This window comes from Perissodus microlepis, chromosome 17 (assembly GCF_051167445.1).
Source record: "Perissodus microlepis isolate ML-2025 ecotype Zambia chromosome 17, ASM5116744v1, whole genome shotgun sequence".
NCBI classification, from domain to species: Eukaryota; Metazoa; Chordata; class Actinopteri; order Cichliformes; family Cichlidae; genus Perissodus; species Perissodus microlepis.
The window spans coordinates 23,253,491-23,274,796 of record NC_140477.1 but is presented as its reverse complement, the minus strand read 5'-3'; the positions used below and the strand labels follow the sequence as shown (position 1 = coordinate 23,274,796).

The 21,306-nt window shown below is 46.1% G+C and overlaps 1 protein-coding gene across 1 annotated transcript; it reads right to left on the bottom strand.

Moving 5' to 3' along the window:
• Positions 1 to 5,348: 5,348 nt before the first annotated feature.
• On the bottom strand, positions 5,349 to 16,624 carry drd4-rs (dopamine receptor D4 related sequence). Its single transcript, XM_084910510.1, has 6 exons — positions 16,448 to 16,624; positions 12,052 to 12,155; positions 11,686 to 11,966; positions 11,480 to 11,592; positions 8,013 to 8,701; positions 5,349 to 5,955 (listed from the first exon to the last, which is right to left on the bottom strand). The coding sequence occupies exons 3-6, from the start codon at positions 11,923 to 11,925 to the stop codon at positions 5,753 to 5,755; spliced, it is 1,245 nt and encodes a 414-aa protein (XP_084766636.1). The 5' UTR covers positions 11,926 to 11,966; positions 12,052 to 12,155; positions 16,448 to 16,624; the 3' UTR covers positions 5,349 to 5,752.
• Between the last annotated feature and the right edge of the window lie 4,682 nt (positions 16,625 to 21,306).

Genomic DNA, 21,306 nt, shown 5'->3' with positions numbered 1-21,306 from the left:
GTAGACATCCGTTACCGACTTGTCGCTATGATGAATTTTTGAAAGAGTTTAAGAAAACTTTTGCTCACACGACCTCTGAGTGCAGTTCGGCTCGGAGGCTGTTGAATCTTCGTCAGGGTCGGCGGGGCATTGCGGACTTCCTGATCGATTTCCGCATCGCTGCCGCTGAGGCAGGCTGGTCAGATCGAGTTCTGCAGGGGGTGTGTTTGCACTCACTCAATGATGAGATGAAGGACCAGCTAGCCTCCTGGGATGAGCCAGCCAATTTTGGGGAGCTGGTTTCCCTCACACTTCGCATTGACAGCAGGTTGCGGGTGTGGGAGAGGGACTACGGCTCCCGTCGGTCCTTGTGGCGGTCATCTCCGGTCGTTCCTCCCCCGGCACCGCTTCCGGTTCAGCCGTCCACTCCCATTGCCGACACTGACGGTGGTGAACCGGAACCGGAACCCATGCAGATCGGGCGTTATTAGCTGACGGCGGCAGAGAGAGAGAGATGCCGCCGTTCTCACTTCTGTTTTTATTGCGGCTCCTCTGAGCATCTGATTTCCTCTTGCCCCAAGAAGGGAAAAGAGACCGGGGATACGGGTGGGTGGTACCAGTGTTAACGCTAAGCCCCGTTTTTTACTTTTGGTTACACTCTTACTCAGTCAGGGAACCCACGCCTCACCAGCTCTGATTGATTCGGGGGCCAAGCAGAGTTTAATTGATAGGGGATTCGCTGAACAGCGAGTTGAGTTAAACCCGTCTATCCCTGTTAGGGCATTAAATGATCAAGTCTTTTCTTACATAACTCATTGCACTGCACCAGTTACTGTGATTACTTCCAGCAACCACAGAGAATCACTGATCTTTTACACCTCACAATCCCCTGACACACCCATAATTTTAGGTTTCCCATGGCTAAGGCATCATAACCCTCAACTGGATTGGGTGGGACAGAGGGTTGTGAGTTGGAGTCCATATTGTCACACCAACTGTCTCGTCTCTGCTCCACCACCAGGGGCCGCCGAGACCTCATGCAAGGAGAGCTTTACCCCTGACCTCTCTGCAATTCCCCCCCCGAGTATCATGATTTATCAGAAGTTTTTAACAAAGATAAGGCACAGTCACTACCACCCCACTGCCCTTACGATTGTTCCATTACTTTGTTTCCCGGCTCCACATTACCTTCCAGCCATCTCTACAACCTGTCACGCCCTGAACGGGCTGCCATGGAAAAATACATCAAAGAATCACTGGCAGCTGGAATCACCAGGCCATCAACTTCTCCCGTGGGAGCTGGCTTCTTCTTTGTGGGTAAGAAAGATGGCACACTCTGCCCATGCATCGACTTTCGGCCCCTTAATGACATCACAGTTAAAAACAAATATCCATTGCCACTCATCAGCTGCCCCTCCATGGAGCCACCATTTTTACCAAATTGGATCTCAGGAACGCTTATCACCTAGTCAGAATCAGAGAGGGGGATGACTGGAAGACTGCTTTTAACACCCACTTAGGACATTTTGAGTACTTAGTCATGCCGTTTGGCCTCACAAATGCGCCTGCTGTTTTTCAAAACCTAGTGAATGATGTACTTAGGGATTTTCTGGACCGTTTTGTCTTTGTTTACCTTGACGACATCCTGATCTTTTCCAAAGACCTCAAGGAACACAGAGTTCATGTCCGGGCCGTGCTCCAACGGTTGCTGGAGAACAAATTATTTATCAAAGCCGAAAAATGCGAATTCCACTCACCATCCGTGTCATTTCTGGGTTACATTCTTGCAGGGGGGCAGGTGAAGACTGATCCGGCTAAAGTGAAGGCAGTAGCAGAGTGGCCACTTCCAGTCTCACGAAAACACCTACAAGGGTTTTTAGGCTTCGCAAATTTCTACCGCCGCTTCATTAGAAATTATAGCCAAGTAGCCGCTCCCCAACTCGTCTGACTTCGTCTAAGCTTCCTTACGTTTGGAGTTCGGAGGCTGACGCCGCCTTCTCCCGGCTGAAAGAACTGTTTACCTCTGCGCCGGTCTTAATCCATCCTGATCATAGTAAACCTTTCATCGTGGAAGTAGATGCATCAGACGTTGGGGTCGGGGCGGTGTTGTCCCAGCGTTCAGGTCCCTCTGCTAAGCTTCAGCCCTGCACCTTTTTTTTCCCGTCGCCTCTCACCTGCGGAGAGAAATTATGACGTCGGAGACAGGGAGTTGCTTGCGGTAAAGCTGGTGCTGGAGGAATGGCGGCATTTACTCAAGGGAGCAGAGCATCCATTCATTATTTGGACCGATCATAAAAATCTGACATATCTTCGCACAACTAAAAGGCTCAACTCACGCCAAGCACGCTGGTCTCTGTTTTTTACTCGATTTAACTTTTCCATCTCTTACTGACCAGGCTCCCGCAACATCAAGCCAGATGCTCTGTCCCGCCAGTTCGACCCTGTGACGAACCGTCTGACGCACCCACCATCTTGCCTGCAGGAGTCAAGATCGGTTCTGTCACCTGGGATGATTGAGTCCACAAGGGCAGATTCGCTTGCCATCCGGGTGGGGGGAGAACCAGCTCACTCATTAAGAGGTATTTCTGGTGGGAGACTATTGATAAGGACGTTAAGGAATATGTAGCTGCCTGTCCTGTTTGCGCACGTAACAAATCAAACTCACAACGCCCAGCCGGTCTTTTGCAACCCCTCACTATTCCTCATCGCCCCTGGTCTCACATCGCGTTGGATTTTGAACGTCTCCCCAGGTAAAACCACAATCCTCACAGTAGTAGATAGATTCTCCAAAGCTGCACACTTCATTGCTCTAAACAAACTTCCCACCGCTACAGAGACAGCCAAGGTTTTAACTGAGCATGTCTTCAGACTACACGGCATACCTTTGGAGATTGTTTCAGATAGGGGGCCTCAGTTCGTATCGCGAATGTGGAAGTCATTTTGTACCGCTCTCGGAGCAAAGCCTTCTTTGAGGTCAGAATTTCATCCACAGATGAATGGACAGGCTGAACACCTCAACCAGAAACTGGAGGCCACCCTCCGTTGCATCACTGCCTCTAACCCCGCTTCATGGTTCTCATTGCTGCCATGGGCAGAATATGCTCACAATTCGCTTACATCTTCTGCTACAGGACTCTCGCCTTTTGAGGCCTCCATTGGTTATCAGCCGCCTCTCTTCCCTGAACTGGAGACTGAACTTGAGGTTCCCTCAGTCCAGCACCATCTCCAACGTTGTTGACCCACCGGACATTGTGCCAGTCCGTTGCTCACCAGCGCCAGTACGCAGACCGTCGCCGCAGAGCTGCCCCTGCTTACTCCCCTGGACAGAAGGTGTGGTTGTCTGCTAAGGACGTGCCCCTCAGGGTGGCATCTCGTAAACTGTCCCCGCGCTTCATTGGACCCTTCGAGGTGGAGCGGGTTTTCAGCCCGTCTGCGCTGCGATTGAAACTGCCTTCCTCGCTGCGGATTCACCCGACATTCCACGTCTCCCAGGTCAAGCCAGTGGTCGTGAGTCCGTTGTGCCCTCCTTCCGATCCCCCTCCTCCCGCCCGGCTCATTGACGGGCATCCTGCCTTCGCGGTCCGGTGCATTCTGGACGGGGCCGGCAGTTCTTGGTGGACTGGGAGGGTTACGGGCCTGAGGAGCGGTCCTGGGTGTCCCATTCGTTGATTTTGGATCCTGCTTTGCTTTCTGCTTTTTACAGGGCTCGGCCCGGGTCGGGGCTGGATTGGTCCCCGGGGGTTGACCCTTGACGGGGGGGTGGTGTCATGGTCTGGGTAGTTTTCTACTGCATCGTTCCTACCCTCTGGGTGGAGTCTTTGTTGTTCCTCACCTGATGGCAATCACACCGGCAGTATTTATGACCTGCGCACCCAACTAGTCCTCGCCAGATTATCTGCCAGTCTCTCTGGCCTGCCTCCCTGCATTGCACGCAGTACCCACCTGGACCTTTGTCTCCTGCCTTCCCCCTCCAAGCAACCTCCACCTGCAAGCACGTAAGGCAGCCCAGTGTAATTATTCTCGGATTAACTCGCAGCTCTCTGTTGGATTCCCCTGACTGCTCTCTCCTCTGTTTCAGTACCCTGGCCAGCCACAGTTTCCCCTGCCCAGTCCCCGCACCCAGTCGTCACTGCTATCTAGTCATAGTTTTGTTATGGTCATAGTTTCTCTTGCCTCAGATGTCTAGTTTACTTTCCTTAATAATAGTCTAAGTTTTCTGTTAGCTTCCAAGCGTTGTGAATAAAGACTCTTTTGTTACACCGAGTCCATCCCTTTTCCATGGGCCACCGTGCCGTGACAAGTTCAGGCACACAAACCTCTAACACACAAAAAACATTCCAATACAAGGACTGATCTAAAACAGTGAAAAGCAGCCTTTAGAAAGCTGCAGAGCTATTGCTCAAGAGTACTTTAACAATACAGAAAAATCTGGCTGCTTGGATTATAAAGTAATGAGGGGCGGCCCAAGACTTTTGCACACTGTGTTTCAGCCCTTCACTCATTTTTATTTCCAGCCCTTGTTCATGTTTTTATGGTGTTTTCATCACTGCTGAGCATGAGTGCGTGTTTCAGCTCTGTTTGCTTTGCAGAGGGTGGCCGAGGCTCGGGTGTTTGTACGGGTCAGTTAATAAAACACGGCCTGGGACTTGGTCTGTGAAGTGAAGAGCTGCAGCTGTCTGTGTGCTGTTCATGCTTCAGCTACATCGCAGACACTCTGAGTCTGCAGAGTCTTGATGAAGCTCAAAGCTGAGAGAGAAAAGCTCTCTATGTTTTACTCTACATGTTTTTATTGAGTAAAACTAAATCAACACACAGATGAAGAAAAAGTCAGCTCCACAACTTAGTCATTTGAGCAGAATAAAGCCCTCTGATTTCCAGATGGACATCTGAACACCCATGTTTATTACATGTGTGGATGAGATGCTCCCCATCACCATGGTTACCTCTGGTCATTAAGGGGTCTCCCCACTCTGATGAAGGAGGTCATCACATCAGACTGTGATGAAGCTACTTCAGAGACACACAAACTCAGATATCTGCAGGAGTGCTCTGACAGGTGGAGGCAGTTCCACCCACGCAGAGGGGTGTCATTACTTTAAAACAAAAGGTGAATGAGCAGCTTCACTGACAGCCTGCAGACAGGCGATGCCTTGGATGCGACGAGCACGAGAACAGGTGAACAAACTGGAGCTTCTCTGATGAATCAGTGGCTCTGGGTCGCATCCTGACTCTTCTTCTGCATCTTTTTAATGAGCTGCCAGACCTCCACCTGTGACATAAAACTCACCTGGCTCAGACCCCCACCCCCGGGGCAGTCACATCCTGCTGGGTATCTGCTGTTACCCCACAGATCAGCTGCTCCCATCAAACAGTCTTTAATCTCTTTATTGTGTTTGTTCAAATGACACAGAAGTTTGCTCAGCTACATTTCATCACCTTCATGCCACAGATCAAAATACTACAAACACCATCTGTCCTCAACGAGCTTCACCACAAAACTGACGGAAACATCCAGGTCCACATGAAGCTCTCTGCTTCAGTCACAAAAACACTGTACAAACGGTCAAAGTAAATTCTTATGAGCTGCAAACTTTAAACATGGAAACAGTCAGATATCAGAAACATGTTTGCAGGTTTTATGCCTCTGGGCTGTAACATCTCCAAACTTTTAAAATAAGAGCACGCACACATTAAAACCTTAAGAAGTCTGAGAGTGTTTGAGTCGAGTTGAGTTCCACGCTGGGGCTTCTTCCTGTTGGATGTTGATCTGCTTTCACGTCTGACAGCAGAGCAGTTTGTGAAAGACGTTCCTGAACTCGGCATTGAAGGCCGTGTAGATAATCGGGTTGACAGCGCTGTTCACATAGCCAAGCCAAGTTACCACGGAGATGAGTGTGGGACCAATGTTGCATGACTGGCACAAAACTTTGGTGACATGGACGACAAAGAACGGAGTCCAGCAGGCCAGAAACACACCTGAGACACAGAGAGAGAGTTTCAGTTCAGTTTTATTTATATAGCCCAAATAACAACAACAGTTGCCTCAAGGCACTTTATATTGTAAGGTCTACAATACTCTACAATAATACAATGAAAACAAAGAAAACCCCGACAATCATATTACTCCTTATGAGCGAGTGTTTTGGCGACAGTGGGAAGGAAAAACTCCCTTTAACTGGCAGGAACCTCCAGCAGAACCAGGCTTAGGGAGGGGCCGCCATCTGCCGTGTTCGGTTGGAGTGAGGAGAGGAAGACAGGACAAAGACTTGTTGTGGAAGTGTGCCAGAGATTAACAATGACTATTAAGTTTGAATTTTGAATAAACCTGATGAATTACATTTTAGGGAAAGAAGTTTAAGCACTGTGGTGCATTCACAGAGACTCCAGTCTTCCTGCAGACCAGTTTATCCAAAATGACTCCTACCTCTGTTTTTACTCAACACTTGATCTGTTTGATGTTCCTTTGAAGCTCTAATTGCATGTTTTCTCTTTAACTAAATCCTTCACACCACCTTCAGCCTCATGGTTTTGGATGAGCTGTGAGTGTTAAACACTTTGTGGTGTGAATTAAACCGGTTTCCACAGAGATACAAGAAGAAGTTTCTATTTTTACTGAGATTCACTCAACAAAACATTATGGTTAGTGCAGAGACGTCCAGCAGAGACAGCTCTCGTTTAGATGAAAAGACACAACAAGCCGTGCTGATGAGCTTTTGTGTTCACATTTATCTCAATGTCCATTTCTGAATGCAACAACTTTGAACATAATGATGTGTGAAACTGTGTCTGCGCTCATTTGCTTGTTAATAATAGTTGGAAGTTTCTGACAGATTGAATTCTTGTCTGTAAACCTGACTTATGAGACCTGGTTTCTGATGCACTGGCTCTATTTGGGTCGACTGATCCTTCAAAGTTAAGGATGTTGCAGATCAATACACAGTTTGATCACCTCCATCCTCTGATCAGATGTTTCTGTCTGACTTGGGTGGTCTTCTTTTGGCACTGCACAGCAGAGCTCATTTAATGGTTTGATGAAGAAGATGTGCACTCTCCACTAAAACATCAAATGAGGGAATGTTTATGGTGCATTAACAGCAAATACAAAGTTTTTTACACAGTGCAAGTCCAAACCTTAGATCTTGCTTTTACACAGAGACAGTAAAAACTCGTAAAAACTTGTAACTTCTAAAATATGTTACAGCTGTTATAGTCTTCCTCCTGTTGGCTGTTGGGACATATATTTGGCTATTTGAGTTAAGTAAGGTAAAACAGGTTTGGTGTGAATGCACTGTAAGAGCTGAGTCAAAAGAATGTATGTAGACCTTCAAAGCTGTTCTGACCCCATCTGTTCTAGTTACACTTCTGAGAGCTTTAGTTTTATAGAAATATCTCTGGAAACGTTAGACCTGTTGCTGCTTCAAACCTCCATTTGTATCAGATTTGCACCCACTTCAGAAGTAGACCTCCTTTACACTTGGATCTGCCTCAGAGCTGGGAATACAGTATACAAGTTTGTTCAACTTTTTTGTACACAAACTGTAAAGTCAGTATTTGGTGTGACCACCTTTATTCTTCACCAAACCCAAAGCTATCTTAGGCTGTTTTTTCCTAACCTTTCTTTCTTTCAGAACCAGGTACGACTTCAGATCTGGTACTACTCAGACCTACTACTGGCTTAGAACTGGTCTTATTTTCTACCTGTTTGTGTCTTAGACCTGCCACTATTTTAGATCTGGTCCTACTTTAGACCTGCTACTTCAGATCTAGTCCTGCCTCAGACCTGATACTACCTTTGACCTGATCCTGCCTTAGACCTGTTCCTCCCTTAGATCTGGATCTATATCAGACTTGGTCCTACCTTATACCTGTCACTACCTTGTCCTGGTGCCTCACAGTTGGACTGGAGAAACAGCTACAACTATGAGAAGGAAGAACTCTGAGGCTGGTCCTCTCCATAGTTCTAGGTGATTCCTGTCTCAGATTTAGTCCCACCTCAGACCTGGTCCTAGCTAACACCTGGACATGAGACTCACCTACAACCACGGGCAGGACCTTCATTGCCTTGCGCTCACGGCCGCTGACCCTGCTGGTCTTGCTCTGCCTCCTCCCCCTCTTTTTCGCAGCGCTGCCTTTCAGGCCATTCTCTCGACGGCTGCCACCCTCCCTCCTATCCGTGGGGTCACCATCCGACAGGCTGTCCATTTGAGTCGTCATTGGGTCACTGTCCGCCACCACTGCTATACCATCCTGGTGTTCCTCCATTACCGGTGTCACTGAGGGTGTTGCCATAGACACGGTGGAGGGAGACGTGGGGCTGAGCCCGGGGGGCGCCGTATATACCACTTTTTCTTGACTGCCAGCTGTCGTGGCTTTAGCTCGCCGTAGAGCTGAGCTGAGCTGTAAAGAGAAAACTTGCCGACCAGCCCGGCCTGCTTGGGAGCGGCTCCGCCCACTCCAACGCCGCAGGCCTCTAAACATCCAGTAATAGAGGAAGAGCATGACAGGACAAGGCACAAAGAAGGAGCAAACGGACGAGTACACCACAAAGCGATCGTCCTCTAATTTACACACACTCGGGTCACGATCCGGCACCTGATTCAGACCAAAGATGACAGGACTGGCCACACCCAGTGACAGCACCCAGGTCGCTGTGATGAGAGCCAGCTGACGAACACTGAACTGGTTCCTGTTGTACTTCAGGGGGACCACCACTGCGATGTACCTGCAATAGCAGAGAGACAGAGGAGGTTTTAGGTTTATAGGCAAGTATTTGGACTGACTTAAACCAACAGATTAGTGTTTATACTGATCACAGGGAGAATCAGACCACATATAACAAAATCCATCTCTACAGGCACTCTACAGGGGCAGAATTACCTCAAGAGAGCAGCAACGACTCATCCAAGAAGTAATAAGAGACACCAGAACAACATCCAAAGAACTGCAGGCCTCACTTGCCTCAGTAAAGGTCAGAGTTCATAACTCCACCATAAGTATTGACTGGGCAAAATGGGTCTGAGGTCAAAGAAAAAACCACTGCTGACCAAAAGGAACATACTGGCTTGTCTCAGTTTTGCCAGAAAACATCTCGATGATCCCCAAGATGTGTTTTGGGAAAATATTCTGTGGACTGAGGAGACAAAAGCGGAACTTTTTGAACAAGAGTGTCCCGTTACATCTGGTAATGAAGCATTTCAGGAAAGGAACATCATACTAGAGCTGGGCGATAGAACGATAACGATATGTATTGCGAAATAACTTTTTCTCGATAGAAAAATTAAACTATTGCGATAGGCCTCACCGCTCTTGTCCTCTTAAAAAAAAAAAAAAAGAACAGCCAATCCAAATTAAGTAGTGCAGAGCCGAACCAATCACAGCTGCAGCGTCACGTGACTTGTTACGTACAGCACAAGTGCCAAGCCGCACATGTGTATTTGTTTTGGGAAGCAGCCAGCCGCCGTGCCGCCCGGGTAACGGAGGAAATGAGTGTGCCGACTAGAGAAAAATCAACCGAGAGCGTGACCGAAGGTTACCGAAGAGAAAACAGATGATGGTTCCAATGTCGGAGAGATTGTCGAACGGAAGAGCCATAGAAGTTCCGTAGTGTGAAGGTATTTCGGCTATTTCAAGTCTGACAAAAAACAGAGTAGCGCGCACTGTAAATTGTGCCGAAAGCAAGTCTGGAAATACAATAAACCGGTGCATGCTCAATCTCTGACTGGAAGCGCTAATTCGTCATTCGGCTTTTGTCAGACTAAAGTAACTGTTAAAACTGTTTGAAAAGCTAAGTTATACAACAAGGAGAGACTGAGAATTTCCTTTTAGTTCTCAGTTTATTTGATATTGACAAAAGTTAGTCAATTTTGTCTGTTCTTCTGTAAAACAAACTAAGATTTATTTTTAGAATTAATATTTTGTTTCTAAGTGGAATTGACAATTTAGTAGTCTGTGTTTTTTGTTCTATTTTGAAACTTAAACGCTTTAGCGGCTGCCTTTTGTGTAGTTTGCAATATTTGCCTTTATTTATCTGAAAAAGTCTCATGTTTCTTTAGTACATCTACCCTGTTGAACTTATTATGGGAAATAAATATTTAAATCAAAACAAGCTGCTGATTATTTCACATTTTACTTGTGAGCAACGGCACATTTAAATCTTACAAATATAGTTATTTGGCTTATATCGTGATATATATCGTTATCGCCTGAAATGAAAAAAACATATCGTGATATGAAAAAATCTCATATCGCCCAGCTCTACATCATACTAACAGTAAAATATGGTGTTGGTAGTGGGCTGTTTTGCTGCCTCAGGGCCTGGAAGACTTGTGTTAAATGGAACCATGAATTCTACCAAAACATCCTGAAGGAAAATGTCTGGGCATTTGTTTGTGACCTCAAGCTAAAACGCACTTGGGTTCTGAAACAGGACAATAATGCAAAACACAACAGCAAGTCCACCTCTGAATGGCTTAAGGAAAACTAAAATGTAGACTTTGGAGTGGCCTAGTCAAAGCCTTGACCTGAATCCAACTCAGATGCTGTGGCATGACCTTAAAAAGGTGGTTCATGCTAGAAACCCTTCCATTGTGACTGGATTGCAACAATTCCACTGTAAAAGACTCAGTGCCAGTTATTCATTGCAGTTGTCGCTGCTAAGGGTGGCCCAACCTTGTATTAGCATTAGGGGACAATCACTTTTTCACACAGGGCCATGGAGGTTTGGATTTATTTTCCCCTTAATAATAAATACCTTCATTTAGAAACTGCATTTTGTGTTTACTTGCATTATCTTTGTTTAATATTTAGATTGGTTTGATGATCTGAAACATTTAACTGTGACAATCATACAAAAAGTAGGAATTCAGGAAGGGGGCAAACACTTTCAAACCACTATGTGTGTGTGTGTGTGTGTGTGTGTGTGTACTTTTTTCTGATTAATTCTGGAAAATGTTCTATACTAAGAATCTGGACACTGGATCCCCTCATTAGCTCTCAGGTAAACTGCAGGTGTGGGCAGAATGAGGCTGTATCCAAAATTGTGTGTGTGTATGAGGTGTCACCGCAGCCTCTTCTCGGCTCAGAGGCTTTAAATAGAGACTGTAGCACCACTGGTAAAAATAAGTTTGGCGCCTGTAATCTCTGACATATTTGACTCACTGAATTTCTTTTTCTCAACACTTTGTGTCAGTTGGTTTATTAACAGCTGCTGTCTGTAAAAATCAGGATGAAGTCACATGTTATCTCATTAATGAGGTGTCAGCAGTGTGACTACAGCGACATGACTGAAATAAAGTTACAATGTGAGAAGAGAAGAAGAGCACACTTTTATTTAACGTGTCTCTTCATTAAAATCTATTAAACTGACTGAGGGACACAGCAGGTCACATGACTCTGTGATGAGGAAATATTTCCAACTCAGACAGTTCAAAATCTTAATTACACCTGCAGCAGATGTGCTAATGACCCTGTTACTGTGACCTGAATCCACAGCTGGACTCACCTGTCTACGCTGATGGCACACAGGTTTAGGATGGAGGCAGTGCACAGCATCACGTCCATGGTCATCAGAGCATCGCAGATGTAGGTGCTCAATGTCCAGATCCCCCCCAAGAACTGCACACAAACAGAGAGAGGGCCTTCAGGTAAAACTGGGAGCACACCTAAGCTCAGAGCACACCTGAGCCCAGGCGGCTCAATCACACTGACCTCTGAATAGACGTAGAGCGGCAGCACGAGCACGGCCAGCAGCAGGTCAGCCACCGCCAGGCTGATGATGAAGTAGTTGGTGGCGGTTTTCAGAGAGCGCTCAGTGAGCACGCTCAGACACACCAGCACATTCCCCAGGATGATGACCAGGATCAGTGGCACCCCGAGAACCAAGGCCAGGTAGTTGTATTCCTTCAAGTCTGGCTCACCTGGAAGGGCACCAGGTGTCACATTGTCCATGATGGAGGCCCTAAGCACAGCTGCAGGGCTTTGCTCAACATCTGGACATGACACAGTTACTGTGTTATTGCTTCTACTAAGTAATCTGAGCATTTAAACCAAGTACTCAAAGTAAGGCAGACTTACCTTGCTGCTTCCTGTACCGTCTGTGGTTTCAGGTGAGTTTCAGTGTCAGCACCTGTTTGCTTCAGGTCTTTCTCTTTGTTCATCATTGTTGTTTTCTTCTGCAACTGTAAACAACAAACAATAACCTCTTTACATTAATTGTATTCATCCGCAGTTAAAAGTAGTCCATCAGTGCTCAGTGGACAGTTATGTCTTTACTTGCTGTGTACAGAAGGATGCTTCATGTTAGTAGCGCTTTATTTTCTCACCTGTTCAACTAACACAAAGAAACTATCACCGTTTGCAGCCGTGTTTGGGACGATAAATTAACTAATCAGACAACAGATCACTTTGTTGTGTGTGGTTGAGGGGGGGGGGGGCACTTGTGTTGCTCTTATTTTGGTGGTTACATAAGGAAGTGGAGCCCGTTTTATTAAATGTCAGCCTATTGTTTGCTGAAGTATCTCCTCTCAGAGACAATCACATCTTAGAGCCGCTCTCATCCTGCTCTTCATCCTCTGTTACCATGACGACCACAGACCATGGCTGCCAACATTACATGTAAACACACACACACACACACATGTGTGTGTGCTTATTAACGGGCTCGATTTAACCTAAGGGTTTTTTTATCAACTGATAGATAATTAGCTGCGATATGTTTCTGAAGGATTTGTGGGCAACTAAGCTAACACGGGACATTTAACCATCATTTAACCATTTACAACAGGTGAACACACGATCATCTGCACACCTGAGACAGGTTTTTTTCACAACTGTTTGTTTCACAAGGGGCGGAGCCTGACCCACCTGACTCAGCAGCATATGAAAACACTGAGTTTGTGTGAGGCTGCCCTCCAACAGCAGCACAGTGAAGTGAGGGTCAGGCTCTAACTGTGAACATCTGTGCAGCAGATTAACTATGTTAGGTGGAGGGAGCTGAGCTTGCTTTGTGTTTATGTTCACTGTGATCCTCACAGCAGGACAACGTCCAAGAAAGCTCCTCTTCCTACCTCCACCCAGACTCCCAAACACAGCAGGGCGATCAATAATCAATAATGATCAGAAAGAAACACCAACAGCCTGTCTGTCTCCAGCACCTGCTCTCTGTAGGTCCAAGTTAGCGTTATTGGGGGCGTGGCCTCTCTGACTGACAGGTGAACCTCTGAACTGTGTTTGTGCTGTTGGAGCCTTTTGGAACATTTGTAATGATGTCACCTGACCAGTAATGTGGCTGCTGTGAGGTTATTGGACTATCTGATGTTACTGATCAGCAGGTGTGTGACTCTGTGAAGAAAAACTGATAACCAGAAAATTAACTAGCTGTCAGCTGGCGTCACAAAAATCTTTTACATACAGTCTGTGAGCTGAGGGGTAAAATAAATACAGGAGTTTAAAATCTGCACATAGGGCATTTTCACTCCTCGCCTCCTAGAGAGGTGCATCTGCATTTGAGCAAAAAACTTATCAAGTTATCGGTCTGTACCTGTGGATCTTTTATCTGAACATAAGCTAATACAGATCAACATCAGTTACCATGGCAATGTAGCAGATAAGGCCCACCATAATTGTTAAAGACCTTCTCCAGCTTCAAGGTGCTAAAGCTTCTTCCAGATGTTCTCAGTGGGGACATCCACACACTGAAACAGCGCCACCTAGTGCATAACGCCCTCTGGCAGAAATCCTCCTCCTCTCATTAACCAGCGAATAAAAACAATGCTTCATCAATAATAATTGATAAGCTGCTGTCAGATGGTTTTGAGCTAGCTCCTGAAAAGATGTTGTGACAATTTGTGAGAAAAAGCTGCATCAGAGTCACAGAATTGCTCCTCTAAAGGCAAGAAACAGGCAAACAGTGCACCCACATGGCTGACTCTATGTGACTGTGACCTTTTTCTGATGTCATTAGAGAAGCACTAATTTAGTTAAACTTTATTCATACTTATTATTTGGTTAGCGGCAGCTGGAACTTCACCATGTAGCTACCACACACAGATTCTCTCTCTCTCACACACACACACACACACACATGGACAGGTAGACGGGATGAGTCTGTCATGTTTTCAGCACGCTCCTTTATAAAGATGTACTGGCAGGTTTGTGATCAACTTGTTGATTGGTTCTTGTTAGGTTTGTTGTGCCAGCAGCACACCTGCGTGTCAGGTAACAGCAGCCAGAGAGAGAAAGGAGGCGAAGAACACTGCGAGGAGCGTGACCTCCAAAATAAGAGATCTTTTTCCTAACAGAGGAGGAGGCGGACATGTTAAATCTCTGCGCTGAGAAACCATAGCAACTGACGTGAAGACGTTTCCACGAGTTAATCAGAGTGTGTCACGGAGGAAGAGTGAGGGCGTGGGCCTCAGAGACGAGCAGAGTATGTGCAGGGAGCAGCTCCAGGTGGATGGACGTGAGAGGATGCAGCGTGGGTTTTCACTCATTGTCTTTGTGTTTTCATGCTTCCTCCGAGCTGCTGCGGTGGCCCTCGCTGTCAGGTTTATGTCTCGTTACCTGAACAGGTGCACTAGGCTCACCTGCAAACATCCAAACAGGACCCGACATACCAACCCAAAACCTCCTGGTGAGTCTGTCATAATAATGACAGCAGGTCATGATGTCACCAGGTCACATGACACAGTCCATAATCCATAATCCATGAATGGGTCATAATTATGCAGCACATCTGTCACATCTGTAATCTGATTAAACTTAGGTCATCTCATAATTTCACAATAAAAGCCTTTCTGATGATTTTTTTTTCTTTTTTTTTAATAAAAACACTAAACTTTATTTATAATTCTTCAGTGACAAAATGTACACAGGCTGTCAGCACCACATGATTAAACCAAGTCATCCAATCAGCGAGAGGCGCCGAAAACAGTCAACGAGCCTCAAACCTGCAACCACACACACGATCATCACAGACACGCTTTAACCAACCTCGCTCTGAGCCAGCAAAGGGTTAAAAACTCTGAGTGCTGGAAATGAAGCCATCTGAGCCCAGTGTGGAGTCTTCTCAGATAACACACACACACACGTAGGTTTAATGTTGGTTATGAAATCCAGTTATAAAGCAATGAGATGCTGAATGATATATTTTCGTATAGTCTCTGAGTCAATGCTTCACATAGTTTTGCTCAATGTTTCATAAAATCATCTGCATCGCGTTACGTCAGGTGTCGATCCTGATTAAATAAGAGGACATCACTTGTCAGCTTTAAATCCAGTTTACAAACGTCACTCACTGACCGGCCCTCACCTGTGAGAATAATCTGTGGCCTTGCTCAGATCGTTAGCGTTATTTTGTGTGCCTGTAAACGCAGCAGCTACAGCTCTGTGTCTGAAGCGGTTTGTCTGTTTGCCGACATTTGTTGAGAAAAGTTTGTGGTTTTCTGAACTTACGTTGCTCCGCTTCTTTATTGCTAGCTAGATGCTGAGTGTCACCACTGCAGCTTTATGGACATCTGCACCATGAACACAGATCGATGGTGAGAACAGGTCGAGTATCTCTATTCTGTAGCTGGACAGACCACCAGGTGGTAGCTAAGGGAAAACTAATCTATTAGTTGGTCCGGATCATTCCGGCCCGCTTAACCCATGGTGTTGTCCACCATTTCCACTGGCTGATTCTTCAATCGCCTGCCTTAGAGGTGACAAAGCTTGACCTCAAGCCCCACCCACTGACAGTTATGGAGTTTCCCATCGCTGGTATCGTTCTGGGTTACACTGCCTCCTAAACCTGACCAGAGAGGTTTCGTCTCATAGCTTAAAGCTGAAAAAAATTGGATCCTACATATGGATAACTGAGTGAGCCTCGCATGATGTCACAGTGGTGAGATGAAATCCTGAGGGTCACAGCAAGGAGGAAATCTGGCATTTATAACTGCAATGTCTCTGCTCATATCATTCGGTGCTTATTTAAAGTTAAAATAATTTTAAACTAAACTTCAGTTTGGGCACAATCATGCTACAAGATACAAAAATGGATGTCGTCCTGAGAAGTGAGGTGACCTCACCAGTCATAAAAAACCTCAGCCTGTGGGGGTGCTGTGATGTCAGAGAGGTTTGTGAGCATGATCAGTGTTTTTATGACCGCACACAGAAGTTAAATTTAAAAATTAAAGTGCAGCAGAGGAAACAAACATGTGATGATGACATCATTAAAATAATTAAAGGCTGTTCGAGGCGCCAGAGGCAGACTGACGGGATTAAACTGAAACCTGCTGCCAGATTCATTCTCAAACATCACGTCAGCTTTAAAGCTCGGGTGTAAGCAGATTCACTTCAACTTTATTATGTTACATGATCTAAAACAATTGTGTTATATTTTATTAAATATATTGTGCGATATAATATGATATTATGTTATGTTTATTTTAATCTAAGCCTAACAATATTGAGGACAAAGAAACAAACTCACGTTTCAGAGCTGAAGCAGCATCGTCTGTTCCTCCTCTTCCACTTCTGTGAGTCTCTTTGTTTTGTCTATGATCCAGAGTTTGGTCATCATCCTCCTCCTCTTCCTCCTCCTGTGTGAATATTTCTCTCCTTCTGTGAATCTCTCGCTCCTTCCTCTCTTCACGTCTCATCTGACAAACTTTTGTCTCCTCGTCTATAAAAAGCTACCCACCTCCTCCTCCTCCTCCTGGTGTTCCTGCTCTCTGATTGGCTAACAGTCAGCAGTGATGTACTGACTCTCCTCCCTTCCTTCCTCTGTCATCAGGTGCTTTTTCTTCTTCTTCTGTGGTATTTTGTATCTGCTGCTGTCATACCTGTGTGCTGTCAGGTGTGTGTGATGGACAGGTGTTCTGATTTTTATGGATCATCATTCAGATGAGATCAGGTGACCAGTCAGGTGACTGTTGATGTCTTTAAGGGCACTAAATTAAAAAGAGAGGTTTTCAGTGTGACTGAGGAAGGCTCCTCCTCCTCTGTGACCTTTAGCTGCTGCCTGATGGATGAAGAGCGTCACCTCCAGCTGTGTCTGTCAGACCCCACTGAGGGCAAAGCCTAAAGGTGCCTGAGGATGCTGAGTCAGCATTGCTTATTTTTTTTAACTGTAGCCATGGGAACGGCACCAACCTGCAGGTGTTTCTGACCTGGGATCAGAGGCTGAAAGGCTCTTCATCACTAATCTTCTTTTAGAAGTGCCAATGTGTACAGACAGGAAGTGACGCGGTTCTGCTCTTTAATTACCTCATCATTAACAAGCTGTTCACCTGTCAAACTTTTCACCTGGACTTTCACGTTCATCTGTAACTCCACCTACTCCAACTACTCTGGGGAAAAACCAGGCAAGAGTCCCAGCTCTCCTCCAGGTGGACAGAACACCTGAGTGAGCTCCATTGACCTGGAGGTTCACGATCGCTCGACAGCTCTCTGTTTGCCGCAATAGACTAGCTTGGAGGAAAAGGTGATGGGATGAAGACAGGACAAAGACATGCTGCGGAAGGGAGCCAGAGATTAATAATAACTAATGATTAAATGCAGAGAGCTGTGTAAAGCCATATAAATACTCAGTGCATCATGGGAATCCCCCAGCAGCCTATACCTATTGCAGCATAACTAAGGGAGGATTCAGGGTCACCTGATCCAGCCCAAACTATATGTTTTATCAAAAAGGAAAGTTTTAAGCCTAATCTTAAATGTAGAGATAGTGTCTGTCTCCTGAATCCAAACTGGAAGCTGGTTCCATAGAAGAGGGGGCTGAAAGTTGAAGGCTAAATTCTGGATTTAACATGGAGCCAATGAAGGGAAGCCAATATAGGAGAAATATGCTCTCTTTTTCTAGTCCCTTTCAGTACTCTTGCTGCAGGATTTTGGATCAACTGAAAGCTTTTCAGGGAGTTTTAGGACATCCTGATAATAATGAATTGCAGTAGTCCAGCCTAGAAGTAATAAATGCATAAACCAGTTGAGACATGATATTTCTAATTTTAGAGATATTGCACAAATGAAAAAAAAAAGCAGTCCTATATATTTGTTTAAATATATGCATTGAAGGACATATCCTGGTCAAAAACGACTCCAAGATTCTTCACAGTGTTACCGGAGGCCAAAGTAATGCCAACCAGAGTAATCTGGTTAGATACCATATTTCTAAGATTTTTGGGGCCAAGTACAATAACCTCAGTTTTATGTGAATTAAGAAGCAGAAAATTAAAGGCTTCATGGACAGGGGCGGATCTAGAGAAATTTTCTTAGGGTGGCAAAGAAATCAAATGGGGTGGCAAAATCAAAGCCTTTTTTTTTTTCAAACACATATGCAGGTGGTTACATATGGTTAAAATGATTCAAATGCAGTAAGTATACACGTTTTTCATATAAATATAGTCTATAACTTAATTATTGTCTGTAGCCCACATAATTACACACTTTAGTTACATAAAACATGTGAGTTTTGATCTTATGTACTGTATAGCCTGTATAATAAATAAATATGTAGCCCAATAAGTATAAAATCCAGAAAGCTACACAACATGGGGCGGTTCATTTACAAACACAAGTCTAACTTAAGTTTCACACTGTTTTTTGTTAGAAAACAATCACATTGTTAGATGCTTAAATTACACAAAATGTCAGAAATCTGCACTGTCATGAAAATTTAAACCTAATTTTTCATGATTTGTTGGATTCACTCACTGAGGTCTGAAATACACCCGGCCATTTTTGACTCCTTTTGAGTTTACATTTGTATTTCACCATCAGATTGTTTCATTTTATTTTTTTCCCCTTGCCTTGTTTGGTATCATTCTTTTTTTCAGCTCATCTGAATTTAGTTGTTTTTCACTGAAATACTGCATTAGTACTACTATTACTATTAATAGTACTATTACTGATCTAAAATCACACAAAGAACTTAAAATCCTAGTAGTATTTTTTACTGTAAAACAACCCCCCACCAGACATGTTGAGTAAATTTTTATAACTTGAAATGCAAATATAATATAATTGTACATTTTGTAAACATATACAACTATTTATCTAAAAATGCAGCCAATACACCTGCCGTTTTTTTGTTTTTTTTCATTTTCTACAACCATTTAAAAATATTACTAAAACCAAAGTGAGAGAACAATCAGGTGTGGCATTAAGAGGCCCCACAAATGATGTGTGCCAGTAAAAAAAAAAAAAAAAAGACAGAGGAGAACCGCACAGGGATAAACCTGCAGGCCTGACAACAGGAGGAGTATCACTCCGCTGGTTTTCTACTTAGTGACAGTGTTTACATTACAAATGTGCCTTTGTGACATTCATTAGTGCCCTCACTGACACACAAAACAAAACGACTACACAACAGAACAGCTACACAAGACAACACAACACACTAAGAATCCACTCCACACTAAACGTCACAAATCTCCATCCATCCATCCATTTTCTTCCGCTTATCCGGAGCCGGGTCGCGGGGGCAGCAGCCTAAGCAAAGAGGCCCAGACCTCCCTCTCCCCAGCCACCTCCTCCAGCTTATCCGGGGGAACACCAAGGCGTTCCCAGGCCAGCCGAGAGATATAATCTCTCCAGCGTGTCCTGGGTTTGCCCCGGGGCCTCCTCCCGGTGGGACATGCCTGGAACACCTCACCCAGGACGCGCCCAGGGGGCATCCTTGTCAGATGCCCGAACCACCTCAGCTGGCTCCTTTCGATGTGGAGCAGCAGCGGCTCTACTCTGAGCCCCTCCCCGATGGCCGAACTTCTCACCCTATCTCTAAGGGAGAGGCCAGCCACCCTTCGGAGGAAGCTCATTTCTGCCGCTTGTATCCGCGATCTCGTTCTTTCGGTCACTACCCACAGCTCGTGGCCATAGGTGAGGGTAGGGACGTAGATCGACCGGTAAATTGAGAGCTTCGCTTTTACACTCAGCTCCCTCTTCACCACGACGGACCGGTGCAGCGTCTGCATTACTGCAGCTGCAGCCCCAATCCGTCTGTCGATCTCCGGCTCCCTTCTCCCATCACTCGCGAACAAGACCCCGAGATACTTGAACTCCTCCACTTGGGGCAGGAACTCATCCCCGACCCGGAGTGGGCACTCCACCCTTTTCCGGCTGAGAACCATGGCCTCAGATTTGGAGGTGCTGATCCTCATTCCCGCTGCTTCACACTCGGCGGCGAACCGTTCCAGTGCGAGCTGGAGGCCCTCACCCGATGAAGCCAACAGAACCACATCATCCGCAAAAATCAGAGATGAGATTCTGAGGCCACCAAAGCAAAAGCCCTCCGCCACTTGGCTGCACCTAGAAATCCTGTCCATAAAAATTATGAACAGAACCAGAGACAAAGGGCAGCCCTGGCGGAGCCCATCACCCACCGGGAACGAGTCCGACTTATTGCCGGCAATGCGAACCAAGCTCTTGCAACGGCTGTATAGGGATCGAATGGCCCGTAGCAATGGGCCAGACACCCCATACTCCCGCAACACCTCCCACAGGACACCCCGAGGGACACGGTCGAATGCCTTCTCCAAGTCCACAAAACACATGTAGACTGGTTGGGCAAGCTCCCATGCACCCTCAAGTATCCTCGAGAGGATAAAGAGCTAGTCCAGTGTTCCGCGACCAGGACGAAAACCGCATTGTTCCTCCTGTATCCGAGGTTCGACTAGCGGACGAACTCTCCTTTCCAGCACCCTGGCATAGACTTTCCCAGGGAGGCTGAGGAGTGTGATCCCCCTGTAGTTGGAACACACCCTCCGGTCCCCCTTCTTAAAGATGGGGACCACCACCCCGGTCTGCCAGTCCACGGGTACTGCCCCTGATCTCCACGCAACATTGCAGAGGCGTGTCAACCAGGACAGCCCTACAACGTCCAGAGCCTTCAGGAACTCGGGGCGGACCTCATCAACACCAGGGGCTCTGCCACCAAGGAGTTGTTTAACTGCCTCAGTGACCTCACCCCCGGAAATTGGCGGGTCATTCCCCTCATCCCCAGACTCTGCTTCCTCCTCGGAAGACGTGTCAGTGGGATTAAGGAGGTCCTCGAAGTATTCCTTCCACCGCCTGACAATTTTCTCAGTCGACGTCAGCAGCGCTCCGCCAGCACTATACACAGTGCAGGTAGAGCACCGCTTTCCCCTCCTGAGACGCCTGACGGTTTGCCAGAATCTCTTCGAGGCAGTCCGAAAGTCTTTTTCCATGGCCTCTCCGAACTCCTCCCACACCCGAGTTTTTGCTTCAGCCACTGCCCGAGCCGCATTCCGCTTGGCCTGTCGATACCTGTCGGCTGCCTCCGGAGTCCCACAGGCTATCCAAGCCCAATAGGACTCTTTCTTCAGCCTGGTG

Coding starts and splice junctions, on each gene's coding strand:
- drd4-rs (XM_084910510.1), bottom strand. CDS start 11,925: ATGGACAATGTGACACCTGGTGCCCTTCCAGGTGAGCCAGACTTGAAG. Junction 8,702..11,479: donor TGTGCCATCAGCGTAGACAG/GTGAGTCCAGCT, acceptor CTGCTATTGCAG/GTACATCGCAGTGGTGGTCC. Junction 5,956..8,012: donor GGTCCTGCCCGTGGTTGTAG/GTGAGTCTCATG, acceptor TCTGTGTCTCAG/GTGTGTTTCTGGCCTGCTGG.